The sequence below is a fragment of the Fringilla coelebs genome, assembly GCF_963513975.1.
Source record: "Fringilla coelebs genome assembly, chromosome: 5".
NCBI lineage: Eukaryota > Metazoa > Chordata > Aves > Passeriformes > Fringillidae > Fringilla > Fringilla coelebs.
In genome coordinates this window covers 27,997,877-28,020,820 of record NC_140033.1, presented here as the reverse complement: position 1 = coordinate 28,020,820, position 22,944 = coordinate 27,997,877, and the positions used below count along the sequence as shown (strand labels likewise).

The following is a 22,944-nucleotide window of genomic DNA, read 5'->3' as shown; positions in this document are numbered from 1 at the left end:
ATGTTTACCTGAGAGGCTGCAGTATGCTAAGCCCTGCATAATGGATGAGGAAAAGCTTTCCATTTCTCTCTATCTGAAGTAGATGCACTCTACAGACCAGGCATAAAATATATAGGAACAACATCAAGCTGGAAGTATTTTGTCTTGTTTTTTTTTTCTTTACTATCTCCAATATACACAACCATTTTTATATATATATACACATATATATATATGAACCCATGCACTAAACAGCTGTCCAGAGCATACCTGCTTCCTGACAATCTCATCTAAGCTTTCCTTATTAATCTGCAGCTCTTCCAAATGATTTCTGACATATGTAGTGCAATTTAAAACTTATTCTGCAATAGAAATATTATTGTCTTTCCTAATGTATTCATAACCAGACTGTTTAGACCTGCTTGGAATGGACACAGTGCTCAGGTTTGGAAGTTATGGTATGCTTATGTCTTAGTAGGTTCAATAAGGAAATGCTTTGAAGTCAGATTTAGCAGTATCAATGATTTTGCCCTTTGACTTCTCACATTAAACAGTACCTGAAATACCTACCTGTCCTTGTAGGATGATATAGACATTCCCTACTCAGCTTGTAAACTCTTCAACATTTCTGGTTCTTTTTTCTTAGCAATATAGGTCCTGTTGTCCCATTGTTACAAGTTTTCTGACTGCCTGAAAATACATTCAAATGAGGTTTACAAAATGACAGGACCATATTTCTGCTTTCCACAGAGCAGCCAGTGAGGAAGCACCGTTTGTTGAAAGGATACCGTGGACACGTGCCAGATTTTTAAGGAGTTACGTTTGGGATTCTGCTATCCAAATGTTGAGACATTCTAGAAGACCATTTCCCTGTGGTATTAGTGTGATGATTATTACATCATTCAATTAGAAAATAATGGTGTAAGAACAAAAATCTGTTCCCTTTCCAGTTTCCAAGGTCTTTAAAAAGAAAAAAAGAGGTTTTAAATGCTAACAGCATAACTTTGCTGAACTCAGCATTGCACTTCAAAGGTATTAGTTGTCTTTCCAGTTCGTCTCTGTGGTTTTACGTGAAAATGTTATATTACAGCTTCTTCCTGAAAGGTAAAGATACCAAAATGCTCCTGTGTACATTTTATGCTATTGCAACTATATGGGGAAATAGCTGTTAAAGATATTGATATAAGAAACAAATAAATAAAATGAAATCATAAATAAAAAACAAAATTGAACTGTTCCCATAAATTAAACATGCATTACCAGGGATATAAGTAATATAGGATTTCATTGCTTGTTTAATTTTTACAGTATATTGAAAATTGCCAATGGTTCCCCCTTACTGAAAACTGCCAACATTAGTAAAAAAAAATAATAGAATTGTTCTTGTTAAATCTTGAAGAAAGAAGAATTTAAATAATTATGAGTATCTGCAAACAGTGAAGGCCATCAACAGAGTATTGGACCAGGCAGCACACTGGAATTCACGGGCTTGTACCAGAAGCAGACACAACTGCAGGTATGGGAATGAGGAAGCTGAGCAGTGAGCAGGGGAATTGGGGAGGCAGCATCTCCTTGAGTTTACACCTCAGTGATGTGCAGCTGGAGCAAGGAAAGAGCCTACTCATCTTGTTCCTGCAGTTTGAGGAAGAGGCATTTGGCATGCTTATTTTTCTTCGTAAATGAATATGATTGCATCAAAAATATATCTTACTTCTAGCAGGAAACTGTCCTTCAAACAGAACAGTTCTGCAAGGTCTGAAAATATGACTCCCTGTTTAAGCAACAGTGTGAAAAAACCCAAACAAATGGATTTTCTTTCTTGCCTTATGTAGTTGAATATAAAGGTGTATGGGTTTGTATCACACTCCCCTGCAACAGATTATGTTTGTATTTAATACCTGTCATTCTGAGAACAAACTTGTAATGGAAGGAAACCTGCACTGTTTGTTGACCCAGCAGAATATAAGTATTTTAATCTCTGATGAAAAATTAATGTTACCAATAAATACAACATTTTTTTTTTTTCACCTTTCATTTGTCTAATATTATTTCAGCCTGTATCAGCTCCCTTTACCAACTCAGCAAAAAAAGCAAAATAAATGAAATATAAGTAATGGATCAAAGATAAGACATTATCCTTATCTTTTAGAACTTAAGAGAAGAAGCTGTTAGACATTTCCACAAGCCTATGGATTCTGCTATATATGAGGGATTAATGAGTTCTCACCTGCCACAAAGGTTAAAGGGATTTAGTTGGACATGGATACTGGTAGGCACAATGCATTATAGAACCCCCTCCAGGAGGTTGATTTCTAAAATTTACATTAAATCAGTTTCTTTTGCTCTTTTGATTCTCTGTAGCCATTCTGTAACCTTGCTCCTAACGGGTTTAGCACCTTTTACTTTCGGGTTAAATTTACTTTGTAAGTTTGAGCACTTTTGGTATTATGCAAGCATTGTCCCTTAGCCTATCATCTCTTCTTTCTTGAAGTATTTTTAAACAGCAGCAGGTTCCCTCCACTGAGCCCTTGTTTTGCTGGAGGAAACAAACCACACTCTCCTAATCTTCCCTTTGGCAGCCCTTCTTTGCATCTGTTTTAGTCTGAATATCTCTTTCTCTAATAGCACTGACCAAAACTATAATTATAGTCAACTGTGGCTGCAGCTTGTGCAAGAGAATCAGTATCTTCATTTCACTGCTGGAATGGACACTGACAGGAAGTATCTTCAAGTGATCAGACTTGGACATTTAAAAGTTTTATTTTCTTTCCTTTGGTAATGAAACCTCCTTCAATTAACATCTCCTACTGCATAGATAATAAGGAACTAAGAGGTGACCTAAGAGGGCATCTAAGAAAACCTAAGAGGCTTTTCTCTTTCTGACTTTGCATAAAGGGAGATTATTTTATGCCTATTCCTTTTCATTTCCTAGTCTGGACTTTTTTCTGCCTTTCAAAATCAAAGACATTTTTTCAATTTTGCAAATTTGATATTTTCACTTTGTCAACTGAAGCCTAAACTTATCACAGAACCATAGAAAGGCTTGGGTTAGAAGAGACCTTAAAGACCATTAAGATCATCCCCAATGCTGTGGGCAGGGACACCAATAAAGTTCCTGATTTTATTCCCAGGATGCAGGCACATTTTCAAATGGTAACACTCATCTGGTCAGACAGACCTTGTAGTTGTCTCTGAATGCACAAGTGACCTAGAATGCTTATCTATTTACTGTCTTCTTGTGATTGCTTATTCTAGATTCAAAAATTCTAGATTTACACTCATCTAATTTTTTCAGGTTTGCTCACATTTTCCACATGTCTGGGGAATTCTCTGGTGCAGTGATACAGTTATTTTAGCAGCTGAGACTGCTGAGTCAATTTCAGTTTTTCAACTGGATAGCCCCACAGCATTCCCAGGGGTACGTTTTCAAAGCAGGATTCCTTTAACATGATGTTCTGCAGTACAGTATTCCTTTTCCCATTGTTAACATTTTTATTCTTCAGAGGCATTTTTTTCATTCTTGTCTATTCTCTTCTCAAATCCATGCTGCACTGAAATCATATAGTTAAAAATACTCATGATTCCTCCTAGATTAATCTGTGAAGAGAATTAGCATGTTCTTCAGTCCAACACAATGATCAGTTAAAGCCTCCTTGTATTTGACAAGTGCTAATTCCTCTGCTCCCTATCAAAAACCCCTTTAATTTAAAATTCTGTTTCCTAATTTAGCGAGATCTCATTCCGCTACAGTTCTTATTCCATTTTTGTTGTTAAAGTATCATGCAGTATTACACAGCCAATGCCTCAAACTTCCTGAAAATAATTGTACTTTATATAGAGTGCTGCACACAGCACTATGAAACACATCCATAGTAGCTAGGATTTCTGACAAATTGCTGATTTTTTTTTTAAGTAACTAAAAACTAATTACAGCTCAAGTGAAATACCTATTGCATCTCCACATTTTAAAATGGTTTACAGGAGAGAAAAAACTCATTAGTGCCTCATGACACTAATGAGTCTTGCAACCCTCAGGATCAAGTTAATTTGAAGGCATTCAATACAAGCACCTTGTGAATTTATGTACACAGAGGCCTAAAACAGTCTGAATTATTTACTCTATAGCCCAACCCATTTCCATATGTACTTTTAAAAGCCATGCTTAAGAAAAATACTGTTACAGCAATAAAGAGGAGGGGAAAAAGGGGTGAATCAAGATATGACAGCAGCTTTCATCAAGAACAGTATCGTCATGAATCCAGATCATACCCTATTTGAAATAAAATCCTCAGAACATGAGGTTTTATTTACATAAAAAAAATTAAAGGGAAATGTTATCACTTTGTTCACTAAAGGTACCTATTTCCTTAGATAATACTTGTCCCAGAAAACTGTGACTGGAAACTTACGAATTCAGAATAATGCCTCTTATATCTCATGGATGATGCTGTGACTTTAATCTTTGCCAGAGAAGTGTGCAATGTGTGTTGTTACATGAGACTACCTGATACTGTTTGTTTTGACTTATGGTGCAATAGGGTTTAACTCTGTACAAAGTACCTCTATCAGAATAATGTTGACATTTCTTTTTTATATGCTTAAATCATCTCACACCTATGGGAAAGGTTTGATCTCATTATTCTTCTACTCAGTTCTTAGTAACTGGCATGCAAAAGGGATGCTGTATAAATGAAAGCTACATTGTGATCATAAATCTCTGCTTTGTGTGGCAAACATAAGGGAGAGAACTCAGGATGAAAAGAATGAATATCTGGGTAAAATGACACAGGTCAAAATTAAAAATATATCAAATGAAAGGAAAAAAAAAGAACATCCCAATCAAATGTTTTCTTGCACATTCTGAACATGATGTAGCACCTCCAAGGATCTCAGCTGTCTGCCTCATAGCTCCTTTCTGAGCTGCAGCCTAATAACATTTTCAATGTTTTAAAACAAGTACAGAAGGTGACTATCACAATAAATGTTATTTTTAGTAGATAATGGCAGGTGATTAGTTCCAAACAGCAAAGTATAAATGCACTGATTTTGGTGAAACTGGATGCATTAGCTACTGCACAGAACTTACATTTTATCCAGTCAATATTCTCATGCACTGTAGCTGTCTACTACAAGACAAACATTCCCCCAGGCACCTGGCAAACAATCTTATTAACAGGTACGTGCCAACATGTGACAGTAGCTTTGTCTACCTCAAATTTCACTGCATTGTTTTGAAGAACTCCCACATACCTTCCTGTTGTTGAAAATGCTGCTTGAGACACTGTGTTGTCACAGCTCACAGCATCCCTCATGGCATATGCAGGAAGTATGCCCAAAGGAATGGGCAATAGGACTGGACTAAGTTCTAAATCTTACTTCACACCCCTGACATAATTTCAGGAGAATGCACATATGAAAGTTGGAAGACAAAAGGAAATTTATATAATTTGATGCTGCAACTTCTAATTTTCTTCTTGACTAGAACTATGCCTCAAGTCTGGCACCCAAAACTTAAGTTTCCCTAAGAAACTTTCTCATTCATATTAACTATTTCAGTATTTTATTTCCTTTATCCTGTAACTGGAATAGCTGCTTAAGTGAAGCTTTGGGGCTTGGGATTACTTTCAAATAATGAGTTAATCAATCTGAAGTTATTCCCATAAAAACAATAACCAGAAAGTTCTAAAAATACCAGTTATGTTGATTATTTAATAGGCCATTTATGGTCATCCAAACATTTTACTCAATAGTGTTATATACAAAATGCACTAAAATAAAAAAACAAATTTAAATGTTATCTTTCAGATGTAAAAGTGCAATTAACACAGGCAGTTTTTGCAAGAATATTACATTTCTATTAAATTCACTGCCTACATAAGAGCGTAACAGGTATATTGACTACACTAAAGTGAATGAGGATTTTTTTTTAATTAACTTTGAATAAGCCTGGTAGTTGATGAATAAAGGTTTTCTGCCACAATCATAGCACATACATCCAAAAATGCATTGCACAATTGTTTCCATAATTTTCAGTTTTACTGACTTTATAAATTAAAGTAGAGCAACAGTAAGATTCATTGAGTTCCAAAAATAATTAACACCTTAAAACCTTGTAATGAGTGTGCACAAAACAGCCATCCTGAATGGCTTTCCCCAGAATTCTGATAGCTTTCCAAAGATGTTATTTACCCTGAATCAACGTTCTTCCTTTACAGTAACCAAATGGATTTTCTGGAACAAGATTTACATTATCTTTCATGCATTACTTATTCACAATTTGGAAAGAAACGGCAAGCCTTCATACATGTCAGCCTTTAATTTTAACCAGTCCTGAAACCTTTGCCAAGCTGATTTTTCTTGTGTTAATATTTTTGCAGCTTTTCTCAGTTTTTCTTCATTTCGTTCTAAATAACGAATTCCATCTGTCTGCAGCTGATTGAGTTTCTCTTTACGGCTTTCATCCAGAGGTATGTCTTCATTCATAAGAGGGTTAAATCTGAAATAACTATCTGGAGGTAAGAGTGCATCCAGCATGGTGTGAACTTCTGTATTGAAAACAAATGAAGAAGACAGTTAAATTCACATGAGAGAGTCGAACAGTCCTGCAAGTGATCTGAACAAAAACTGCTCTGAAATGACACAGTAAGAGCAAATATGTGCTGCTTTGCTGAGTAAACAGTTTTCTACCACTGCCTCATCAAAACCCCTTTCTCATTAGAAGACTTGTAAATGACCCCGTAGCTCTGCTCACTCTGGAAAAGATTAATCTTTTATTCCAAGACAACTTCACTGGTATGACGATTAAGTAAGCTTTGTAGATATCAAGATTTTTAATTACATTCCAGTCCTTAACAAGTAACAGCATATCCTGAAGAGCAAAAATGTAGCTTCCATATTCCCATTTCAGGATACCTGTGATTTGTTGCACTCGGTACTAACAGAAGTAGGTATTATGAAAACAACAGGTATGTTCTTCTGCAATCTCAAAGTAAAAATATGTAGGACTAAAGCTTTATTTTGTTTACAACTATCAATAATTTTTAAAATATATTACTACATATTTGAGGCTTGAATTTAACATGCATTTAATTTAAAATATTCAATTTAAATTATATTACTTCAGTTAACTAGTAAAATAAAAAACTGTGCAATGCCTTGATATGTTCTTTTTTTATAACCTGTTTCTTTCTCCCTTTAGATCTTTTTGTTGGCTTACTTAAAATCCCATTTCTATCGCTTCCTTCACCATTAATTCTATCTTCTTTGTATCCTTACCATGTTCCTCCAGTCTTTTAAACATCTACTGTCATATAAAAAGTTTGAAGTGAAAAAAATATCAGGTATAAGATAAAAGCAAAAGATGCTTGTAAATCTGAAATAATCTTGTCTTGGCCTTTCCTCCTGCAAATTACTCAGCTATGTCTGTTCTTGTCTCACCACATCCAGTCTTTCTCGCCCTATTTAATTCTCTCCCTTTTTTCCTTTGTAATACAAGTTCCCATTTGCTCAAATCTGCTCTCCTCTCTTTCAATTTCTTTTCCTTTGGTCTACACAATGAACTTTCCTTTCTTCCTTTTCCCTCCACATTTCTTGCCTCATTTTTCAGTTGCAATGAAACTTTCTGATAGAAAGTGGAGAGCATGTATCTCCTTCCCTCAGTTCCCACTGCCTTTCCACAGCTGTGCAAAAACCAAAAGGCAATCCAAAATCTAGTTTTTTTCCTACTACTCACAGTCAGCTGACAGAGACTATACAACAAGGGATCTAGACCATAAGACCATTTCTTGTTCCCTGGATTTTTGCAGTATCAATTTCCTTTGTAATGGGAGGGGGAAATTATCTGTGTATCAATATTTCCTGTAAACAGATGTAAACTGCTAGTGATAAGAGTTCCAGTGTACTTCCATCTAGGAACAAATTTATTTTAGAAAACAGATGCTTGGCTCTTCCTGACAGCAATGGAAGTCATCAGCACTGGTACATACAGTACAGTCCTTGGAAAAGTACACGTATAAAAGCATATTTTCTGAAACTGTTGAAAAGAAATGTTCTATATTAACTACTAAGCATTTCTGCGTTATGGGAAAAATAAATAAAATATAAGAAAATATTATTTTAAAATTAATTCCTAAATATGCCTTTTATCCTAAAGCTCAAGTAAAAATATTTATCCTCCAGAAAATATGTAATACTGGTACTAAAACTGTACACAGTAAGTTACAAAGAGACATGCTTCAATTCAGCTTCATGGGGCTGGTAGAGAAGGGGAAAGACAAAAGGCTGAAGATTGTTCTCTGAATTGGAACTATAATTCTAAGAACCATAAATATAATTGTAGACAGTCACAGTACAAGTATATCTTAAGACACCAACCTTCTGTATCAGTTGCACTGTTGATAACATTCGTCAGTTTGGCTTTCAGACTGGTGTGTGTGACATTGGTCTTTACCTCACTTTCGTACCGACCAGTGCCCAACGAAATCAGACACTGCAGTGGAACATTGGGCCAGAGACACTTGCACTCATGAACTGCCAGCGCAGAAGGATTATTTAGGAGCAGACCTCCATCCTGTAAATTAACAAGAAATACAAATATTGGTACTATACATAACATATGATCACAAAAAAAACTGAAACTATAAATTAAACTAGCATAGCCCTAATATACAAAACCAATTAAAACCCATAAGCATTAATTTCCAAGTTGTGTGAGATTGAATTGAATCTGTTTGTATGATAAAGCAGCTTCCTAGCTTGGCCTCCCAGGCACTGTCAGTGCAGCTGCTGGGGTTGTGCTCAGTTCTGCTGCATTATATACAAATGGTAGGTTGAAACAGCAACATTCACTCGAATATCTGGAGAAGTTATGACTTCATTTTTGAAGACCTTTTCAGTAAGACAGATACACATATTAACAATTTCTTAATCAAATATTTGCCCCTTGAAATGCTTATTAGTGATATTACAAGGAAATTTTCTCTAACAAAACCCAAATCACTACCTGAAGATTCCAAAACAAATTAAAAAAGAAAAATCACAAGAGCTACAGCTTTACACAGTCATTACACAGGATGCTACAGCTTTGATTTAAGAGTTGGAAAGTCATACAGGTTGGAAAGAGCTTATTGAGCTCATCTGGTCCAACCGCCCTGCTCACAGAGGATCAGGTACAGCATGCTGCCCAAGGCCACGTCCAGTTAAGTTTTAAGTATCTCCACAAATGGAGACTCCAAAATCCCTGTGGGCAACTTGTTCCAGTGTTTGACCACCCTCACAATAAAATATTTTTCCTGTGTTCAGATGAAATTTCATGTGTTTGCATTTACACCATTGTCTCCCGTCCTACCAGCGGGCAGTACTGGGAAGACCACAGCTTCCTCATCTTCTTTCCCTCCCATTGTTGATTTGCACACATCCCCTCCCTGAGCCTTCTCTTCTCTTAGCTGAATAGTCTCATCTGACTCAGTCTCTCCTCACAGGAGAGACTTAAGCATCTTTGTGGCCCTGAACTGGACTAACTGCAATAGACTCATGTCTCTATTGTACTGGGAAACCGGAGACAGCACTCCAGATGTGGCCTCAGCAGTGCAGAGAGGAAGGACCATCCCCCCTGACCGCTGGCATCACTGTTGCTGTGCAGCCCAGGATGCTGTTAGCCCTTTTTACTGCAAGTGGGCATCACTCATGTTGAGCTTGTTGTCCACCAGCACCCCAAGGTCTTTTCTCTGCCAAGCTGCTTTACAACTCAGTGTGATGAGACTATTCCTCTGTATATGCAGGGCTCTGCCTTTTGCCTTTTTCAACTTCATGAGAATTCTTCAGTCTGTTGAGGTCCCTTTGAGTGGTGGTCTAACCATTCATGTACCAGTCATTCCTCCCATGTTTGTATCATCCATGGAATTCCTGCAGGTATACTCTGTCCAATCATCCAGATCATTAATGAAGACATTAAATAGAATTTGCCCCAGTATAGATCCCTAGGTACACCTCTAGTGTCTGGCTTCCAACTTGACTTTGTGACACTGATCCCAACTTGGGCCTAGTCATTCAGCTAGTGTGTATCCACCTCATTGTCTCTACCTAACCACACTTTGTCAAATTGTCTATGGTATGGGAGGTAAGTGTCAAAGGCTTCACAAAGTTGAGGCATCCAATGCCTTACACTTGTCTACCAATTGCAGATGGCTGCCAGGGTTGCTCAATCACAAGTAAACTACTTTGTAAATCCATGCTGACTACTCATGATCACATTTTTCTTCTTCTTGACTTTACAAGTCCTTTTCTAGAGGATTTCCTCTATCATCTCCCAAGGGATTGGGGCTGAAGTCAACCAGCCTTAAGTTCCCCAAAGCTTTCTTGCTTTTCCTGAAGACATGAATGGTATCTGCTATCCCGATAGCCACAATAATTTCAAAATAATCAAGTCACCTCACAATGGCATCAGCCAGGTCCATCAGCACTCAAAGCACTCAAAGGTGGAATTTCCATATGACCAGTTCATTTAACTGCTCCCTAACCTGGCTCTCCTCCCACCAAGTACAAGTCCTCCTTGCACCAGACTTTCACTCTAGCTGCAGGGGCCTGGGATTCCTGAAAGCCATTTTTACTGGTATAGATGAGACAAAGGCAGCATTAAACATCTTGGACTTTTCCAAATAATTTGTCACAAGCTCTCTTGTCCCAGTCAGTAGCAGGCCCACTTTTTCACTAGTCTTTTTGCTGTTTATGTACTTTTAGAATCTTTTGTCGTTACCTTTTATATCCCTCTCCATACCGGCTTTTGTTTTCCTAGCCCCACCTCTGTAAGACTGGACAGGACATCTATACTTCTGGGTCACTTGTCCCTCCTACACCTTTTGTACGCTTCCTTTTTATGTTGGAGTTCAGTTAGGACATCCTTGCTCATCCCTGCCTGCCAACTTTTGCTTGATTTCCTGCTTATTGGGATGGTCTTTTGCTGAATTTGGAGGGAGCGATTACAGACTATCAGCCAGCTCTCCTAGACTCCTCTTCTCTTCAAGGTCACAGTCCATGTGATTCTTCCAAGCAGAGCTCTAAAGAGGATGAGGTCTGCTTTCCTGAAATGCAGTGCTCTAGTCCGCCTTTTCCCCCTGCTTCCTCCCCTTAGGATCCTGACCTCCACCTTCTCACAGTCACTATAGTCAAGGCTTTCCTAAACTTTCATATCCCTGACCAGTTCTTTATTCTTCATAATCACCAGGTCCAGCAAAGCACCTTTCCTTGTTGGTCTATCATCAACTAGGACAGCTGCTGTCACCAATGCACTTGAAAGATCTCCTTGGTGGCTTGAGCTCTTCTGTACTGTCCTTTAATCAGGAATCAGGACGATTCAAGGTCCTTTGAGGACCAGCCCTGGGGATATAAGTCTTCTCTAAGTTGTCTGAAGACAGTTCAGCCCAATACTACTAGGAACAAATTCTACTCTGGAATTGAGGAGAGACATCTTTTGCTAGCAACATCTTGAAAGTGTAGGTGATGAGGCTGGGATAAAACACTTCAGGACTAATAAGAATCAGTGTAAATGACAGTAAGCCTGAGAAGCATTCACACAATGAGATTTTGATCCACTGAATCTCAAGAAGTACATTCAGCACTTCCTGGAAGTAAAATGACCTTCACTCCAACCAAGTAGATTAATTGGGAATTTGAATTAAACAGAGGTTTTTTTTTGCTGGGAATGCCTTAAAACCAGCAGTTAAAAAGGCAAAACTTAAACTTGAGAACATTATCAACAGCAGAGATAAAGATAACCGTATCCATTCAGAAGCTATACAAACAAGTAAAATATAAAAGAGAGTATTTACTATAATAGGTATAATGCAAGCACTCCCTATATTCTAGAGTTGCCTGAATTCCCTATATCCCATATCTGACCATCACATTACTAGAACAATAAGGAAAAGCAACTCTACCCAGGTATAGCTTAGAATAAAAAATGTTTTGGAGATGAAAAACATTTTACAGACACTCCTTGTAACTACAGCTGTGCTAGCTGAGTAAAACCAGGATTACTGAGCTTTGTTTTTTGAGCTTGCTTTTTTAAATTAACCTTTCATTTCAAACTACAAAAAGCTCTTTGAACCCTCTCTGGATATCATCCACCTCACTCAAAACACTGACTACACTGCTAACATGAATGGTCTCTTCAGTGCCCATGATCACTTGCTCATGTTTAGTCTAGAAAATTAATACAAGGACGTTTTTGTCCTTTATATAATTCCCCATGAATCTTTATCTAAAATCTTAGTAATTATCATAGTGGTGCTTAATTATTTCTTTAATTCCTAGATTTAAAACATGCTTACAAAATAATTTCCACTGATACTGTAAATATAATTAAACATGACTGCTACACCATGGAAAAATTAGTGTTATCAGAAGTTTGAGGGTATATTATACTAGAATAACAACATTTTTGTAATACTGACAAATAAAAGATCAAAGGAACATAAAATATACATACCAAATGTGTTTGTGATGATGACTAATGGCTTTGTGCAATGATTTCCATATTTAAACTTTCTCCAATTTAGGTTTATTGTAATGACAGTAAATTCCTAATGATTTGCAGTTTAGACACAACTTCTAGCATTTATACAGATAATAGACTCATGTCAGTTTTCAAAGTTAGAAGCAGGACTAAGAAAGGCAACTGACTTGTTTGTTCTCCTCCAAAGAGATTATGGGTGATAGTAACCATATCCTAATCAATACTTGAAATAATATTACTCTGTTAAAAAAGTGATGTTCATCATACTGCATTTGCTTGCAATGATCAACTACTAAAGGAGTAAATAATGCTGTTAGTTAAACTGTACTATTAAGGACTTGGTGAAGGAAATACTGCAATAATTTGTTTAAATCTGCAGCTCCAGAAACAATAAATTATGCAAAAAGCTGAAATTCTTGTGAAAAAGTATTTTCACCGTTTTTAAAATTAGTTACGATTTCATTTATCGAAGAAAATTCGATAAATGAAGTGCATTTGAAGAAAATGTAAGCAACAAAGAATTTTCCATTCTCAAAGAACAGAAACTAACCCTTCTGATTCTGAGTAATTCCTCTAACTTCATAGAACTGGAAAAAAGCCCACCCCAAGATGTCTACTGAACTAGCAATACAGAAATATGAAAGCCAGTTCTAAATATTTTACAATTAATTTAAAGAAATAATGACATATCCTTCTCCATGCTTGCCCTTGAGACACAGGAACAGAATTCCCAAATGGTTGACTCTGCAATTTTGTACAAAAGATACTGAGATCACAAGAAACTAAACTTCACTTATCCTTGTTTTGGAGACCTGCTAAATTTGCTGTCCTAATTTTTTTTCTCATTCTGTTGAACTTATTCTATAGCTATAAAATACTATATAAACTCATCTAAATGATTTATAACCTACTAATTACAATATTTATTGTAAGCATTGGGCTTTTAAAATATATTTATAAAAATACATTAATCAAAATGCAATAAACATAAATACTGAATGATTGCCAGTAGTACGGAATGTCTTGGTAACTAACAACAGCTTCCTCACCCATGCTAGATTCCATGAGCTTTCTTGCCACTCAGAACTTCTGTGTAATTCAACAACTGGAAGTAAACAAGGCAGATTTATCTGATCTATGGCTACAGAGAAGCAACATCAATCCCTATTTGTTTCAAAACAAAATAAGGATCTTTATACCACATATTATGGTGCAAAAATCTTGTTGATATAAAGAGATATTTTAACTTGATAATATAAGCTTCAAGCTACAATTCAAATTCTACAAAGCACTGCTAACTTTATGTGCAGCCCTAAACCTTTTTGGTTCCTATTAAGTTTATCAGTTCCTTTTGGACAGATGGAATGTCTTCAATATGTCACTCCTTTCCTCTATCCCGTTAGCTATGTCCCTACGGAATGGTACTGCCTGTGTGTACACAGAGTCCATATGAACAGAATACTCAATAAATTACATATTACCAACACACACTGGGTCTAAAAGCAAAACCAATAGATCAAGAGAAGTGATTATCCCCTTTTATTCAACATGCACAAAGCCAGACTGGGGACAGATACTATGTAGAGCTTTGGACACCTAGTTAAAAAACACTGAAGAACAGGAACACATACAGTAAAGAACCACTAAGATGGTTTGGGGCCTGAAGCACATAACAGACAGGACACAGGGAAGTAGGTTTGCTTACCCTGTTAAAAAAAAAAGCCAAGGAGGAAGCTCATCACAGTGTTCCACTATCTAAAGTAGAAACACCCAGATTCTTTCAAAAAGTACAGAGTAAGAGCCAGAGCAGCTGTGGAATCTCCATCCTTGGATATTTTCAAAACTAAGCTGGGCAAAGTCCTGAGCAACTCAACCCAGCTTTGAGGTTTAGCCTGTTTTGAACAGGAGGCTGGACCAGATAACCACCTGAGGCCCTCTCCTCCTCCTCCAGTTTTCCTAAGGTTCTACTCTAGTTAAAGAAATACTGCATTAATCACAGATGTATATAATTTTAGCTGTAAAACAAAATTACATCTCAAAATCCATTCTCATTAGAATTTGAATTTTGTCAGTCCAGTCTCAGTCTTGTGGAAAATGCAAAATTTGTAGTGTGAGGGGAGGTTCCGGTTAGACATTTAAGAAAAATGTATTCACCAAAAACCATTAGAACACACTGAAGAGGGAAGTGGTAAAGTCACCATCCCTGGAAGTATTTAGAAAACATTCAGATGTGGTACTTAGGGATGTGGTTTAGTGGTGGACTGGACAGTATTAGGTTAATGGCTGGACTTTGTAGGCTTTTTCTAACATAAATGAGTGTATGATGCACAATCATACACTCATTTATGTTAAAAAATCTTTAACAGAAAGGGTAACTTACAGGAACTCTACAAATGACTAAACTGTTGACCTATATCCACAACAGGTTGACTTGGCTCAAGCTTTGACTCAGGACTTAGTGTTGGGCAAACAGCCAGGGCAGATCCCTTTTTCTTTCTGTTCTCCATTCTTGGATTATCTGGCCTTCCCAGCATTTCACCCTCTCTTCTCATTTAGCTAGATCTCAATCTAATTGCAAACTCTCTTTTTCACTTCCCAAACACACATTTGTCATCCCTTCCCTTCTCTGCTGCTACACTCAGTGCAGTGGCAAGTGCCAGACACTGCTTCATCTGCTGAACTTTGCAAAACCATTCCACACTTGAGTCAACTTAATTTGCTGGCAGTACACCAAACACAAAGAGTTGGAGTAGGAATGCAAATGCAAGGAGATACGAGAAAAGGGGGCATAACTCCCGATGTCATCAGGCAGGCAAGCAGCAAAGAAAAAGGCTTCTTAAAATTTTCCAAATAAATGAATAGATATTACTAAATTAAAAATAGTGGAAGTAATCAAGTAAGTTAATATTAAAATGGAACTTAACAATAATACAACTGCAAAATTGCTAGTGATAGCAAAGCAGTGAACTCAGGGACTGGGACATTGTTTTCAGTCTTTTGTCAAATGCTTTCCAGGTGGTAAATGTGCAATTGTTCTGTTTTATTTAATATCTTATTCCCAGATGTAGCCAATGAATTTTTTTCACAAATTTTTTCACAGATTTTTTCACAAAAAATTCCTTAATACAACAGTAACCATATTTTTAGAGCTTGCTGGTAGGAAGCAAGGAGTCTAAAGCTGTAGCTAGTATTTTCTAGTATTTTCTATCAATCTTTTGATAGTTGCAAAATGATGAGTTAAGGCTCCCCTGTGACTTATAGATCTTCAATTATTTAAAGCAGGAAAAATGCACCTTTTGTAAACAAATGCTCCAATAAAATCTCTGATGGAGATACCCTGCTTGCACAGTTCTAGAGGTAAAGAAAGGCCTGGTTAAACACTGTGAAACAGATGGGTGCAAATTCTACAATCAGAAGGAAAACAGACTGGGAAGTCTGCAAGAAAGTATTCCAGAGCATGTGGGAGCCTGGTAGCTCAGGACTTTCTGAAAACCTTGTACTATTTAAATAATTATGGTGAATAGGCATGAAGTCACCAGTGACATACTTAAGTCAATACTTTGAAAATAATTACTTGAAATTAAGATACTAAAATTCAAAAATCGTACTATACCATGGGAGAGCATTTGTTTCTCACAAGAACATTCTCCACATTCATAGGCTCTCATTGCGCTTCCTAATTCTGTCAGACTCAAGTTGAGCCTTTTAACCGTTCTGTGTAACACCTTGTGTGCTGCACGGTTTCATTTAAATTATCCTAAACTTTGTGAATAAAATAATCTAGCACTGAATGAAGGATATATAATGTATGAAAGCCAAGTCTGATATTTGGAAGCTGAGTTTGTTGGCTCCATAGTAACCACTTCACCTCACTGCCTATGCAGACATGCTTTGCATTTTAGTTCACTCTTAGAGACTTGCTCTGTTGTTTACTTTCACTGTCTTTGTGAAAAAGCAGAGACAGAATTAGTACAAAGCTATCACAGAACAAGACAGGCTAAGACTCTGAGTGGACTTCTGAAAAGTATTTTTTAAATTCTATACTTAAAGTCAACATAAATATCATAAATATGCAGCTTAAGGATAAGTCTGGTTGCTGCAAATGAGTTTGAGGAGATGCTGCATAGCAATAAGGGGTTACTTCTTAGGAAAAACTGAAATAGCTACTTTAAAAACATTTACTCTATTTCCCAGAAGTAATGGGCAAAATCATTCTATAAAATCATCTCAATACATTTATGTATGTAGCAACAAACATCCTCAGAGTAGAAGACAGGAATGAGAAAGGGGAGAATTCTTTCACTGCCTAAGGTAGTAAGGTCTATCAATATAGGCAACTTCAAGATTCACATCCCAGCCTAGTCCTTTCACTGCTCTGGGCACCCAGTGGCATTATGAAAATATCAGTACTCCTACCTTAAGTTTTAAGGCTTGCTCAGTAAAGCATCAATAGGCTAAAAAGTTATCGTTTTTGACAAGTGCTTTGTGAAAAAAGAAATCTATACATTCAGATTTAACTGTAATTAAACTAGCCCCCTATAGCTTCAGCACAAACATAACCTTTTCAATACAAAGATTAAGTGATTATGCTGTTCTGCTATATATATACAAATATGTTTGAAATATACATGAATTATGGCTTTCCTCTTGGGAGTAATCAGTCAGATTGATCACAGTATTACTGAGGATGAAACTGGTGAAGAGAAACTCCCAGTAAGACAGGCAATCTTTATTTTCCTTAACAAGCTATTTGGCAAAATATGAAAAGTTTTATAAACATGAAACAGGACAGAAGCAGAACTGTTTTCATCTTGCTGACAAGCCATGGATGGTGGTGTAAATATTTTTAACAAATCTCTGTCTAAAATGTAGTGACCAAGAATAATTTGTTTTCGTTTCATTCTAATGGTATGTTCCACTTTGCTGTGTGAGTGAGAAACTTATTTAAATAACTTCAGTAATTTTTTATAAAGCATACAATGACCTACAGTTGTCTCCTTATACAAATATTTAATCCAATTTATTCGGGAAGATTCACCCTTGCTTTTTAATCATGCTAAGAAGCCGACTACTGGGGTCAACTACACACAATTATAATATATTCTGCACAATGCTGATTCCCAGCAGAGGCCCTAATTGGTGACAGATATAAATGCCATCCTCCTACACACCAAATATCTAACAATTACAGAAAGAATGAATGCCCTTATTTAGGGAGAGGCAGAGAGCTCCTTTAGATTCCTGAAATAAACACCTTGTGCTAATTATTTTGAAATGCTGTCACAAAATTATGATTTAAGTGTTTATTTTTTTAATTAAACATAAGTTACTAGAAAAATAAACACTTAAGTTACTTGACAGGAAGAGCGCAGTGAAAAAGGGATTTCCCTTGAACTAGCATTGAGAAAAATTCTAGAGAAAACATTTGTATAGAATATGAAAATTAAAGGCATTGGTATCTATATTATTGAATGACACCAATATTAAATTTTCATTACTGCATTATTTTACATTCTTTATTTTTCAAAGAAAATCTGAAGGTGCATTAGCTATATTTGTACTTCTGCCACACCAGTTACAAAGAGACATTATACTAAGATCACATGACAAAAAAAAAACCCCATTCAATAACATTTGAAAATTTACTGAAAAGCTTCCTTTTCAGCTCAACTATTTTCCCATAGAGTATTTATCATTTTCCCCCCTAAAAACTAGCAATACCATAATACAATTGGCATACACCCAAATGTCATGATCAATGCTTCCCAGAGCTGTCAATAGTATTGCTCTTAAATGCAAAACATTTGATAATATATTTTACATTCATTAGAATGAATGCCTGGCTGAGGTAGACTTCTAGGTGATTATCTTGAATTATTAACTCATCCTAGTGAGCCATTAATTCACAGAAAATGACCTGCTGCTCTGAAGACATCACTGAATTTATGGGTTTATGTCAGATACAGAAAACGTACGTTTACAGGGTACTGAGGAAATTTGCTAAATATTAGTAAACATCATGAAAGGAAGAATTGTTTGGCAATAAAATATATTGTCAGATATTTCATTAAAAGCATAAGTTGTGCATGACAGATCTAATTACATTAATTTTGCAGCTAACAGCACACATCACAAAAATGGTATGTATTTTAACCATGTTTCCCAAATGATGAATTGGCTGTGATATTACAAGCTAAGATCAGAGCGTGTAACCTAATAAAAAATGGGCCCATGGCTGAACCTACACTGACCCCAGACACAGACTCAAACTCAGGTTCTCTTATGATACCTTTGAAGCACAGGTAAGTTAACAGTACAGTTAAAAACCCCAAAACCAAAACAACCAACAAAATTCCCCAACCCATGGGTCTGAATAAAATCCTTCTATTTTCAGATGACTCCAGGATACTCAAGTCTAGAAGTTTTGTCCTTGCTGACAACATTCAACTTAGGAAGCATGTAAATATTCTATTTGCTATGGCAGAATATACTGGACTAAGGAGAAAGCTGCACCAGACAATTACATTAATATGAAACCTCTACAACTGAGCAAGGAATACCAGATACAGAGATACCCTGATCTTTGTGAAATGTGACCATGTTAAATTTTCAAAATTTCTAAATTCTTTAAATTTTATTTCCCAAGATAACAATGGAAATATTTAGACTCAATACATTTTTACATCAGTAACTTGATCAGTGTTATTGTTATTACATCGTGATATTAGTTTTCCTAATTAATTGGTCTACATTTTTAGCTGCTAGCTTATTAAACAACAGTAAAAAGTCAGGAACTTCAAAACGCATTGAGAAAAATACAGAAAGACCAGTAGTGACCCATAGGGAATGTAGGTAGCTCATTATTGGATATATCACTTGAAAATGCTACTTAAAACATGTTGGTCATCCGTCTGTTCAAAACCATGCAACAATCAATGCTGTAAGCTAACTCTACAGTCACCTTTCAAATCTAAATGTATTACAGACTCCACTAATTTCTTTTTATCTTTCACATTGTACTTTCAAACTAAAATTGGATTTCCAATTATAGCTCTTTATTTATAGAATTATGCAAGCTACCTAAATTTCTTAAGACAATTTTATTCTTTACATGTTGACTCAAACATTACATTTCATTTCACTGCGACTGAAACAAAATATGTTTGCAGCCAAAGGATTTGATCTTAAAATGGACAAAATGTATGAGATAAAGTTAATTCATTGAAGATAAGTGCTGTGATGGATTCAGGATTTGGACATGAACTACCTAGTACCTGTATCCACAGTGGAGGCAGGTGGATGGGGAGTAAGGACTGAAGGAAAGGTTCTGCACTTTCACAAGTCCCCTAAATTAAGAAGTACATGGCTAAATGATATAATACAGTTGGTATCACAACCATCATGAAAAAGGTCTGAGTAGGGAACTACCACTCAATGATTTAAACCACCAACACATAAAGCACAAGGCAACATATAAAGGCAAGTGTAATTCTAAGATATATCTTCCTCTGAAAAAGGAAACACAGCATACTGTTAAGGTAACGTGTTCTAGCCTGACCAAGTTAACACCTTTGAATTTTGTTTCTGATTTAGAAGTGCTAATTTTGACTCCAATATATCATTCAATGTTGTGAAATGTGCCTTGGGTCATGCAAAAACCACACTGAATAGTCCAGTTGCAAGAAAGATTACTCAAAATGCAGCAGGTGCAGCAGAAGACCATTAGGATAAACAAGAGAACAGAGTCTGTTTTGAAAAACTGAGAGAGACACATATTTAGACTAAGAAAATTTTAAAAAAGATGAGTGTCTTTCTATAAGCATCGGACACATTAAGCACCAGACCACTATATATCAAAATCAAGCTTTCCTTGAGGGAAGAGGCAAAAGCATATCAATAACCACATCACATCCTTGGGCTTTTATTTGCAATGAACATCACAAGGCTATTTCCTTTGGAAATGTGGCCCCATTTAAGTCAGTGTTGAAAAAATACACAACCTAGGAAAATAAAAACTATAAAGAACTGAAAAATTTTTCTTTTTGATCTAAGAAATAGTGGCTGCAACATCAGAACATAAGCGCAGAACCTAGATTGTCTGTACAGAGATTACTGAATGGACTCCCTTCACATTCTTCCATTCTATGCAGCCTCCTCTGATCTTACAAGATTTGTTTTATAGCAAATATTATCTGGTCAACAGTGTCACTGAAAATACAGGGACTCAAAAGTCTAAGCAAAAAAATAGTTAAATGATTACAGCTTATTTGAGAGCAAGATCTTGTTTCTTCTTTTACATAAAGCCTCTGAAGACTACATTAGGAAAACATCACTCTGAAACAACTGAGATAAAAATTAGAATGCTTCCTAGTTAAATGCCTAAACAACAGACACTCTCAATTTCATTATACTAAACAAATCTGCCAATAATATGTCATTTAGCAAGCCCCTACAGGGAATCTTACAAGCAGTCTGCTCTGCAACATACTACTTGTACAGTAACCACAGCAATTTCACAAAGGCTTGTAAACTGCACAGTGCACATCCACCTTCAGAGCTGTTATCCAAACCTATGGAACCCATAAGAGAGAAATAAACGCAGATAACTGTGTAACTTACATGTGCCAATAAATTCCCTTTCCCTTAAACAGTAAGCAACACTGCCTTGATTGCTGTAGGCAAACGTGTATGGCAAAAAGTAGACAGAGAAACAAAGAAAGAGCTGATTCTGTCATTGTGAGAACAAGATACACCTATTAAACCACAGCCTGCATAAGCTCTGGTGCATACTGATCACCATGGCATATCCTAAGAATGAAAAGAACTTCAATGTGACCTATATTCTATGTCTTAGAGCCTGGGAAGCACCCTTGAATCTAATTTTAAAAGCTACCATGTAAAACCAATTAGGGTAGGATGCACTAAGTGAATCACTTTTGAAGGCCTCTCCTGTAACAAGCTATAAAGATGAATCGGCTTTACAGATTTGTTAACTAATAAAATGAAAGGGAAAGTTTGAAAAGTATGTAGAAACCATGAATTATCTTTTTCAATGAAGGTGTGACTTCAAATCTTAGTTATAACTATTGTACATATATTTTTTTTTTTTTTTTAGGTTGTATTCTCATCACACATCCTGTTACACCTGCACTATTAAAACTCCACTAACAGACTAGGTGCCAATGTAAATGTTTTATTATCTGATCTTGCTCAAAGAAAACACATTTATTGGAGCAATATTACACATCAACATCAGCACTATAATAAATGGAATTCCAATACAACAATGGATTAATGGGAAGCTGTCGAGAAGAAGGTGATCAAGTCCTTTGTATTAAATTCGCTGTATTTTACTTCAGAAAAATCTGTGGCTTTGTTGAATTTACCACCATCACATACACAATCCCTGCTGCCCTTTGAATTAATCCTGTGGGACGAATTTAGTTTGTACTGTAAAAGCTATTAAATGAAGTGTGCATAATGATTGTCTTACACTCTAAATTGCTCTTTTAATTAATTTAATTAATAATTTCCTCAGCATACTTTATTGTCTACTGAAGTGACATTACTGAGTACCTCAAATGTTTTTCACAGTACAGGGAAAAAAAAGGGAAAAATAATTGATACAAGAAGTAACAGCCCTCTGAAGGAAGTAGAGGGGGAAAAAAAAGTCACTGGATGCAGCAGGACTGGGGAGAGGTTAAGAGCCTTCATTACTTCAAAAATTCATTTTAAAATAAAGGAACTGACATGTGGCAATACAGCTTCTATAATGTAACATCATGACTTGGTCTCTCTTAACTTGCAGGGTTCCTGGAGAAGCATGTTACAGGGATTAAATCCCTTTGAATGTTAATGTGTTCCTCTTTTGAACCACAAAGAATATTAATCCTACTCCCCTCATCTACCAACAGCTGCACTGTTTCTTCTTACTTGACAGAGCGGAACCAGATAGCATGGTATGATTGACCTGAATGTAAATATTGCTGTTTGCAACAACTGATGGCTTTTTGCAGAAATTTAACAAACCAAGTCATCAGCTCACCTGCAGCACAAATAAATGTTCAGGCACCTAGAAACCTCTTTCTAAACAATGACATCAGAAAAACTGCAAAACTGATTTATTACCTTATTTAAAAAATAACACGCTTCACACTGAGAGTGCCCCGTACAGGAAATCAAAGTGAAATGTTTCAGTGAAAAGGCACGTGTGTGTACACAAATACACACACGACATGTAACTCCACAATTACAGAAAAGCAAGTCAAAGCCAACAGCTCAGCTCAGCCATGACTCCACCACAGACATTTGGAGTCATACCTAAGAACTTTAGGAATTCATCTCAACCCTATACATAATTCTCATTCAGCTACTTCATCCAGTTTGTGAAAGGACTCTGACTCTAACAAAAGCTAGATAACATAAGAGATGAATATGCAGGATGACAATAAAAA

General features: G+C 36.2%; 1 protein-coding gene across 1 annotated transcript in view; it reads right to left on the bottom strand.

Annotated features, from left to right (window-relative positions):
- Positions 1-5,668: 5,668 nt before the first annotated feature.
- The window catches only part of PNPLA8 (patatin like domain 8, phospholipase A2), a 36,798-nt gene continuing 19,522 nt past the window's right edge, over positions 5,669-22,944 (bottom strand). Inside the window, exons 9-10 of the mRNA XM_084206499.1 lie at positions 8,353-8,548; positions 5,669-6,524 (exon numbers count right to left, since the gene is read on the bottom strand). Coding sequence (XP_084062625.1) covers positions 6,250-6,524; positions 8,353-8,548 — 471 coding nt within the window. The 3' untranslated portion in view covers positions 5,669-6,249. The remainder of the gene's footprint in view (positions 6,525-8,352; positions 8,549-22,944) is intronic.